The sequence below is a fragment of the Papio anubis genome, chromosome 12, assembly GCF_008728515.1.
Source record: "Papio anubis isolate 15944 chromosome 12, Panubis1.0, whole genome shotgun sequence".
Classification (NCBI taxonomy): Eukaryota; Metazoa; Chordata; class Mammalia; order Primates; family Cercopithecidae; genus Papio; species Papio anubis.
In genome coordinates this window covers 46,083,862-46,094,636 of record NC_044987.1, presented here as the reverse complement: position 1 = coordinate 46,094,636, position 10,775 = coordinate 46,083,862, and the positions used below count along the sequence as shown (strand labels likewise).

Below are 10,775 nucleotides of genomic sequence, written 5' to 3'. Positions count from 1 at the left end.
AGTGAAAGTGAGTGTGGTGCTAAAAGGAAATGAAAATAAGTGAATTCACCCACATTTTGGAATTAAAAGAAAAAAAAAACAACAGGCTAACATTCAAAAAAGAGAATAGACTACAAAAAGAAACCATGCTTGTTAAAATTCTGTAACCTAATCATACCTTTCAGTTGTGCTCTGTCTCCCCTTACAGCAAGAAATCCTTCAACCACATAAACTAAAAAGGTTCAATGAGAGTCAAGAAATATAAAATGATGGGGAATGTATCCTGAACCAAAGGAAGATCCCAAGAAACAGGGGAAATCAAAATTTTAAATAGAATGAAAGGGAAAAGCACACTGGCACACTCAGGCCTCAAAAGAAAGACAACAACTCTTGCAACTGAGCAATAACAACTTTCCAAACATAAAAGCTAGTGACAGAAGAGCAAGGAGACAGGCTTCAAGGCTCTCCAGGAATGGTTCAAACAAAAGAACATCCCACTGTGACAGAAAAAGTGGTGCCACTGCCCTTTTCTTCCTCTCCATCATCTCCAATCCAAGTGCTTGCTTAATTGTGCTGGTCTTTGTAATGTGGTGGTGTTCTCAAATCCAGGTTTTCTTTCCTATCTATAGCCACTATTCCAGTTTAAGCTCTCATTATGTTCTCACAGAACATGGTAACTACCATGCCACTCTCTCTCCTGGTTCACTGCCCTCCAATCCGTCTTCCAATAGTTTCTCCAAGGCAAATTGGACCATTCTACTTTCCAGTAGGAAACCCATTAGAGATTCCTCCTCAGCCTTTTGGAATGATGACTCCAGTAATATTTTCAAACCATTTGCTAATGAGGGGCACAAATGTTCACTATAAGGCCCAAGTGTGAACTCCATAAGTACAGAGCCCATGGCTATCTTATTCATAGCTGAATCCCAAAAACTAGCGCAATGCCTGTGCTCCACAAACATTTAATATTTGAATAAAAGTGGAAAAATCATGATATAAAACCATGTAAAATGCAATCCTAATAATGTAATTATATGCAGACACACAAAAGTCACAAAATACAGCAAAAAATAGTTATTCTTTTTAAATTTTAGTTATGGTTTTTTATGGATTTTCAAATTTTGCCATGAAAGTTTTTTTTTTTTTTCTCCTGTGATACTGAGATTTTAAAAATACAGGCACAAACAAAAAGAGAGTAGAACAAAAGCCAGACACCTGACATATCAGATGGCAACATTAGGGAACAATGGGAAGTATATTATCCTCATCACATCATACAGGATCCTTCATCTTCCAGCCCTGCCTCAGCTTCACCTCCTGCCACTTTTCTGCTACCCAGGGGAATCAGCATGGCCAAGCTATGCTGTGTTCTTCACATTTGTGCTTGCTGTCTATTCTCTGTTACCCCACCATTCCGGTATGCCCAATGTAGTGTTTGCCATCTTTTCTTTCCTAGGAGCAAGCACATTTCCTGACGTACAGGTGAATATATTAAATATCGATTGTGTAAATTAACTAACACATGAATAAGACCTTTATAAAACCATACTCACGTAATAAAGTTGTTGTGAGGACTAAATAGGAAAATGCATGCAAAATATGACTGGCTCATAGTAAGACCTCGAAAAGCAAACACAGTTATCCACTATTACTATTGTAACCTTCTACAAGTTGCTTTGCTCCTCTTGCCACAATAATAAATTGTAGACAATAATTCCTGCTTTGCCTGCTCATTGCATTGACATGAGAAAGAGCTTAGAGCAATCTGGAAACCACAAATCACTTAACAAACATATTATTATCATTATGAGATAGTGATGATTATATGCCATTTTCTTTGTGAACCTTGCTTATATTAAGCTTATTATTTAAAGTCACATTACCTTTGCTGATGTTTCAAACCATCCTACGAAACCATGCTCCTTGCAGAACTGGTCCATCTTGAGGCCATTGTTCATGAGCACATCCTTCCCCTGGTCACATTTGTTGGCCAACAAAACCACTGAAACCGGTTTGCCATTAGGGAGAGTTAACTTGGAGTCCAAATCATTTTTCCACTTTGCCACTGCTTCGAATGTGGCTGGCCTGGTGACATCGAAGACAATAAATGCACCCATAGCTTCTCGGTAATAGACCCTCGTCATGTTTCCAAATCTTTCTTGACCTGACACCAAAAAGAAATAAAAATAAAAATGTATTACAATTGCAAACTGAATCATATTAGAACTTCATGAAGCCTCCAAGATGAGCAAGTCAATCAGTAAAATGCTTCATCTTTATTGATTATCTTTAAAGAGTGAACTATATATACAATCATGCAGCTTTATTCCTGATTTGTGATTTCAGAAGGGAATTCATTCATTTAACAAATACGTACTGAAAAATTTCTGTGTACCATGTAATATTCTAGACCTATGCAAATATAGTATTCCAGTAGCCACATGTGGCAATTTAAATTAAATGAACAAAAACAAAACAAAATTTTTAATTCAAGTACTCTGTCACCCTAGCTAGCTACATTTCAAATGATCAGTAACTGTATGTCGCTAGTGCCTACTGACTATGCCAATAATAAAACATTTCCATAAGTATAGAACATTTGATTGGGCAACACTATTCGAAATATTTGGGATACTCTGATTAAAACATAAAAATTCCTGCCACCATGGAGATTACATTTTAATGGGAAGACAGATTCTAAACAATAAACATAATAAATAACAAAATTATGGAGTATGCTTAAAAGGGATCCACAATCTAGTCCAATTAAAGGTTATATATTAGCTAAAATTCATTCATGTTTACTAACCATGAAAAATGTGATTTACATAAGTGATTATAAAGGTGCAATTATTACCCCCATTTTAAAGTGAGAAAATTGAGACTTAGTCTAAGTAACATTCTCAAATCATATAGATAGGAAGCTTAAGAAATCATAATTCAAACCTGAGCAGTTTGAATCTAGAGCTCGCAGTCTTTTACCAACATTAAATACTCTCAACTACTAAAGTAAAGGCTTGTACTCTGTCTTCTGCAGGCTTATATACCAGGACCACACACAGGACCACCCCACTGAATTTGACCGAACAGATATTTATTGGACATCTATTGTATTGATGCCAGTTTCTGGACTACTCACTCAGAATTCAGCAGTGAACTAGATGGTCTCTACCCTTAAATGCTCTACAACCTATTGGGTAAGAAAAGCCCTACTATAGCAAAACACTAAATAAGTTTTGTTTTTCTTTTGTTTTGTTTTTTAGGATAAGGATTGGTTTTAGAATTAGAATCAGTTGGAATCAATTTTGCTCTGATGGTTAATTTTCTGATTGAATATTGTCAAGTTTCTTAAGCACTCTAAGTTTATTTTTCCTTATCTGCAAATTGGCAATAATAATATGTACTGCACAGTGTTGCCAGGTGGATGAAGTGAATTAATATATGCAAAGCACCCAGCATAGTACCTTAGAACTAGTCAATACTGGAGTTTTCCTTCTCTTTTGGAAGCATGTTAAAAAATGTGAAAGACAATATGGCACAAGTTCCGAAATCAGAGTTTCAGATCAGGGTTTATGACAAAAAATAATTGTAAGTATTTCAGCTGAATAACAAAAATGAACAAAATTCTATTACTTCTACCTCTGTCCTCTACTAATGGTTGCTGAAGACAGGAGCTAATGACTTGTATTTTCTGAACTCAAAACCCTAGAAGTATGTGACCAGACGAAGCCTTTTTATTCTGATTTGGGAATTTATTAATGTTAACAGTCTTATAAAGTCATATAAATTAAAACAAAGTTAGCATGTATTTAACAAGTCAACTTTTATTGGAAAGAGTAAAATGCTAAAACTGGGATGTATCTAAGAAAATACAGGTTAACATATCTCTAAGAAGAATACTTTACCCTTAATTTTGAGCTCAAAACTTTATGATGGTAAGTTTTAATTCAAGTTAGCAAGCTGTTTTGTAGATGGATATATTTACATTGGTAGTAGCACTGAAGTTGTAAGAGAAGGCTCCCTAAGCACTTAGTGAAAATGAATGAAGGTTGAGGGCTCTGGTCCCAGTGTGTGAGCCTGTGTGCACAAGCAAGTATCGCTGGAAAAAAGAGTATTTTGTCATAGCCAGCACATGACAATCTTACAGTATTTCTTACATGGGTTATACCAGAGATGCATTTTTTATCCCATAGTTGTCTAGTCAATGAAAGAAAGGGGCAAAATACTCTCCACATGACACATAACTCAGAGATGAACTTTTAGTTTTCCCAAATAAGTTTTAAACTTCTTTTTTTCTTTTTAAATTCCTGGTGCAAACAGTGATCTCCTTTGATACTGCCCAGGGTGGCCATGACATTTCAGAAAAATAGGGTAAAAAAGCCTTCTATGATTACTCAGAACTTCCAAGGCCTTTAGGCTTTTAAAGGATGTCTTATGATCTCTTTCAAGGATCTAATCAGATGAAGAGCAAAGTCAGGGGTTAGTCAATAATCTGCTTGTCCAGAGGTTTTCATAGTAGAATAAGGCAGTCCTCAAGAATAAAGATTTTGCATTTTAAATATATGATAGAGTTATTTTAAGACCATACAAAAAGCAATACATAGGCTATACCTTCATAGAGAATCAAAAAGGAAAATGTGTGTGCGTGTGTGTGTGTGCATGTGCATGTGTGTTTGAGTTTGTGAATGTATGTATGTTAGATCAGAAATAAGAAGAAGACAGCTTGTTTCTAGAAAGAAAAGATGTTTATATGTTGAGGTCACTGAGCCAGCCCACTTGGAGAGTTTATATTTTTGGCATTCCAGTAAGAGGTCACATTTAGATCAGAGCATTCCTAGCACTCACACTGTTTCCTTCCTTTTTCAACTGATAGTCCTCTTTGCTGTTTCTTATTCAAAAAATGAGAACCATGTGACTCAGAGTGAGTGCCTACTTTTGGGCAAAGTAGAGACCTGATGAATTCACCGTAGTTAAATTTCCTGTTTAAGAAATGACTATAATTCAAAAACTTCCCTTGGTTTTAGATCACTTATTCAACACATACTTATGGAATAGCTAATGTGGCTAAAGCTCTATACTTTGTGCTGGAAATATACAGTTTTTACCCAGGAGAAATTTCTAAACTTTTGTCACACTGGATTACTGCACTGAAAATAATCCACTTCACCACGTAAGTCCCCAATGCTCTTACATACACACTTCATAGCAGTGTAGATGTGGCTCATGATTCAGCTTTAAGCTATGAGGGGTGTTAAATGAGAAAGCAATCAACCAAATCACAAAAGTTAATATAATTGCTGCAGGAACTATTTACATAATCTCACAGCAGAAGATACCAACTTGAAAAGTCAAAAGACGTGGTCTTAATTTTACTCACTGGTTACCAGAACAGGCTCAGACACATGTATTTCTCTCCCTAAGACTCAGTTTTCTTATCTATAAATGAACTTGGTGTGGCTGATCTCAAAGGCCCATTCCTCATGCCTTAGATTAAATCAAACTTTGGCCCTCTGTACCAGCAGCCTGAAATGGTCCATTTGGTGCCACAGACTCAGCTAAAAATACACACAAGCATCACAGCTATAATGTGTATCTAGCAATATTTTTACTTCAAGTCATCTTCTAACTCCCTCCTCACTCCTTCAACCAAAGAGACTCCAGTATCCAACTAACATTTCTACTTCAGAGGTAGCCCTTGGCTCTGCCCGTCCTCTCCCCCAGCACTGCTCCTGCTCCAGCTCAGCCCCTCATTGCTCCTCACCTGGACCCCTGGCAGCTCCCTAAATGGGGATCTCAGTATCTAGCCTCTCATCAATGTCTCTCTCCCCAAATATAAACATAAATGTAAGCATAAGTCTTCAGGCAGTTGCCATTCTGGCAGCATAAGAAATCACTCTGGTGCCTAAGAAATACCCATCCCTAGTTGAGTTGCACTTCTCAGAGATTCTTTATTGTGTTGTTTTTGTGAAGAGATCAGAAATCTGTATTTTTAAGCTATCTCTACATGATGTTAGTGTATGACCTAGTCTTAAAACTGCTATTTCTTTTTTTTCCCCCAAGATAGTAGATTAGAGCCTTGTAGCGTGCCTCAGCCATGTGGAAATAGCAAGATAGTGCATAAAGGCCAACTGTATGGGCTTTATTTCAAGAAGGAAAATGGGAATCCACCAGGACAACCTAAATTGAAGGACGCCCCAAATCCCAGGGAGGGGAACATGGGCAAACAGCCCCTTTGATGGCATCCAGCTAATAAAAGTGAGAGAAACTCAGGTACATGAGAGAGGCAGAGAGCCTCCTTCTGTGACCTGCCTTTCCACTGGGGATCCCAGCAAAGCATGCCAAGGGAAAGCACTTTGTATCTCCCAAGCCCTAGAGCTAACTTGCAGAGTTTCTTGGAGACACTGTGAGAGAAAGACGTGAGGAAAAGCTGCAGACATTTTCCCATACCCAGGACCAAGATCAGGATGCCATTTTTAATCCGAGTGCATAGCAAGGCAGCCATTCATTTTAATCTCTAGCCAGAGACCAGGGCACTCACTCTAGAGAAGTGTAGGAGTCTCCACAGCCAGAACTGTGGAAAGCCCCTCAGCAGTAGGTGCTGGAATTGTGTTCTCCTCTGTCACAACACTGGGACAGGAGGAGAGCTGATAAAGCTGCAGTTTCTACTGGGCAGTAATACTTGTATCTAGGGCAGCTTGGCAATCTGGAACCAATCTGCAGGTGTCCAGCCTGCTCGCCTGAGATTGTGGTGCAGCAGGGCCCTCTTTGCTCTACTCCCAGGCAGAAATCCAGGCATTTGAAGCACCCACTTGACCAGACCAGTAGCCTGAGTTGCCCCACCCATGACAGACATAGATCATGGTATAGCAAGTCCCTCTCCACTCCATGGCTAGGCAGATCTCCAGGCATTCAGACAACCTGTTCACCTGGAGCAACAGTCTGACCTGCACCACTCATCCTGTGCAGTGATCCTGGTGCAGGGAGGCAAACTCTGTTTCTCATCAAGGCAGATCTCTGGGCATTCAAAGCACCTGCTCATCTGGCTCAGCAGCCTGAGCCACCACACCTATTCTGAACATAGACCATGAGGCAATGAGGCACTCTCTGCTCCATGCCCAGGCACATCTCCAGCCATTAGGAGCACCAGCTCACTGGAATTGGCAGCCTGAGCCATCCCACCCCTCCTGTGCAGAGATTGTGGTGCAAGGATAGCCTTTCTGCTCTATATCCAGGCAGATCTCTAGGCATCTGAAGCACTTACTCTCTTGGATTAGGGGTTTATAGGCTGCTACCCTTCCCATGCAGTGCACTTGGGGCTAAGGAGATTTCCCAGCCTGATGCTGAGGTACACAACTGGGCACTTGGTGGCTGCTCCCCAGATTCTCCTGCAGCACAGTTGCTTGCCCCTGTCATTAGGAGACCTGTAGATGAACCTACCTGGTCTGGCCCCACCCATTGCGGCCCCCAATCCCCTGGGCTGAGCAGGGAGCTCAGACAACTGTGCGTTCCAAGAATCAGCCCATTGCCTGAGGCAACAGAGAGCTTCTGCCAGTAAACAAGGATCAAGTATATACGTAGTCACATTGGCCACATCCTGCTATCATGCATAAGCACTGTCTACTGGCATATAGGTCAAACTGCACAGCCCAATATAAAACCTACAGAAAGAAGTACATAAGGCTACAGAAGCAAAACCAAAAGACCCAATGGAGTGGGGGAAAGGAAAAGGAAAAGGGAAAGAAAAAAATAGCAATGGTATGATAGGGAGATAAAGAAAAAGAAAAAAAATCCTACAAACATGAAAATAATTATAAAAATTAGAAGTGCCAAAATTTCCAAATGAAAAGGAACAAGCACAAAAATCCTGACACTATGAAAAATATGAATGCAGTGACACCATCAAAGGATTGCACTAGCTTTCCAGCAAAGGTCCCTAATGAAAATAGAAATTCAGAAGTGACAGATAAAGAATTCAAATCATGGATTGCAAGGAAGCTCAATGAGATCCAACACAAGATTGAAAAGAAACTTCTAAAGCAGTCCAGAAAATGAAAGAGGAGATAAATCTTAAAACGTAATTAATCACAGCTTCTAGAATTGGACAACTCACTTAAGGAACTTCAAAATACAAGTGAAAGCATTATCACTAGACTAAACCAAGCAGAAGAAACCATTTCAGAGCTTAAGAACTAGTCTTTTGAACTAACCCAGACACACATATATAAAAAAAAGAGAGTATTTTTTAAATGAAGACAGTCTTTGAGAAATGTGCAATTATGTAAAAAGATCAAACCTACAAATTATTCCTGAGAGAGAAGAAAAATTTAAAAACCTGGAATACGTATTTCGGGGGATAATTCAAGAAAATTTCCCTAACTTTGCTAGAGAGGAAGACATTTAGATACAAAAAATCCAGAAAACACCTGCCAGATACTATACAAAATGAACATCACCAAGGCATATAGTCACCACATTGTCCAAGATCAATGCTAAAGAAAAAAATCTTAAAGCCAGCTAAACAAAAATGTCAAATTGCATAAAAAGGGAACCCCATTTGGCTAAGAGTGGACATCTCAGCAGAAACCTTACAAGCTAGAGAGATTGAGGGACTATTTTCAGCATTCTCAAAGAAAAGAAATTCAAATAAAAAATGTCGTATGCCAGCTGGGCACAGTGGCTCATGCCTGTAACCCCAGCACTTTGGGAGGCCGAGGCAGGCAGATCATGAGGTCAGGAGTTCGAGACTAGTCTGGCCAACATAATGAAATCCTGTCTCTAATAAAAATACAAAAATTAGCTGAGTGTGGTGACAGACACCTGTAGTCCCAGCTACTTGGGAGGTTGAGGCAGGAGAAACACTTGAACCTGGGAGGCGGAGGTTGCAGTAAGCCGAGATCGTGCCAGTGCACTCCAGCCTGGGAGACAGAGCAAGACTTTGTCTCAAGAAAAAAAAAAAAAATTATATTCCACCAAACTAAGCTCGTAAGTGAAGGAGATTTTAAAAACATTTCAAAACAAGTAAGTCCTAAGGGCATCTGTTATCACTAGACCGGCCTTACAAGAAATCCTTATGGGAGTTCTAAATATGGGAATGAAAAAACTATACTGGCTACCACAAAAATACACTTAAGTACATAGCCCACAGTCCCTATAAAGCAACCACGCAACAGAAACTTATATTTCAAAGCAAACCAGCTAATAACTTCATGATAAGCTCAAGACCTCACACATAAATATTAACCTTGAGTGTGAATGGTCTAAGCTCCCCACTTAAAAGACACAGAATGGCAAGTCGGAAACAAACGAAACCCATTCATATGCTATCTTCAAGAGATCCATCTCACATGTAATGACACCCATAGGCTCAGAGTAAAGGATTAGAGAAAGATCCAGCACATAAACAGAAAACAGAAAAGAGCCCAGGTTGTCATTCTTATGTCAGATAAATCACACTTTAAACTGGCAACAGCCAAATAGGACCAAAAAGGGCATTACATAATAATAAAGGGCTCAATTCGACAATAAGACTTAACGTCCTAAATATATTATGCATACAACATTGGAGTAGTCAGATTCATAAAACAAGTACTTCCAGACCTCTGAAAAGACAGAGACAACCACATAATAATAGTGGGGGGCTCTGACATCCCACTGTCAGTATCAGACAAATGATCAAAGCAGAAAACTAACAAAGAAATTCTGAACTTGAATTTGACACTTACCGATTGGACCTAACAGACATCTATGGAATACTCTACCTGCCAACCACAGAGTAAACATTCTTCTCATTTGCACAGAATGTATCAAGATTGAACACATGCCCAGACATGAAGCAAGTCTCAGTACATTTGAAAAAACTGAAAACATACAATCATACTCTTGAACCACAGTGGAATAAAAATAGAAATCAATATTAAAATCTCTCAAAACCACACGATTACATGGAAATGAAAACAACTTGCTCTTGAATGACTTTTGGATAAACAATAAAATAAAGGAGAATTTTTTAAAAAAATATTTTAAATAAATAAAAAAAAGGGACACAGCATACTAAAATCTCTGGGATGCAGAGAAGGTAGTAAAAACAGGAAAGTTTATGGTGTTAAATGGCTAATTTAAAAAAATTAGATCTTAAATTGACAATGTAACATCAGAAAAAAAAAAGAAACACTAAAATCAGAGCATAACAGAATGAAATTGAGACCCAAAAATACATACAAAGTATCAGTGAAAGCAAATGTTGGTTATTTGAAAGGATGAACAATATCAATAGACAACAAGCCAAATTAACAAAGAAAAAAAGGGAGAAGATCCAAATAAGCCCAATCAGAAATGACAAAGGTGACATTACAACTGATCCCACAGAAATACAAAAGATTATCAGAGACTATTATTAACTCTTCTTTGCAAACAAACTAGAGAATTTAGAGGAAATGAATAAATTCCTGGAAACACACAATCTGCCAACATTGAATCAGGAAGGAATTAAAACCCTGAATAGACCAATAATGACTTCCAAAATTGAATGAGTAATAAAAAGCCTACCAACCAAAAAATGTCTCAGGCCAGAGTGATTCACAACTAAATTCTACCAGACATATAAAAAAGACTTGGTATCAATCCTACTAAAACTATTTTCAAAAAATCAAGAAGTGTCTCCTCCCTAACTCATTCTAGAAAGCCAGTATCACCCTGATACCAAAATCTGACAATGACACAATGAAAAAAGAAAACTACAGGCCAATATCCGTGATGAACATAGACACAAAATTCCTCACCAAAACACTAGCAAACCA

The 10,775-nt window shown here is 38.4% G+C and overlaps 1 protein-coding gene across 1 annotated transcript in view; it reads right to left on the bottom strand.

Annotated features, from left to right (window-relative positions):
* RAB38 (RAB38, member RAS oncogene family) overlaps positions 1–10,775 on the bottom strand; it is a 62,864-nt gene that overhangs the window by 33,722 nt on the left and 18,367 nt on the right. The window contains exon 2 of the mRNA XM_003910520.4: positions 1,863–2,143. Coding sequence (XP_003910569.1) covers positions 1,863–2,143 — 281 coding nt within the window. The remainder of the gene's footprint in view (positions 1–1,862; positions 2,144–10,775) is intronic.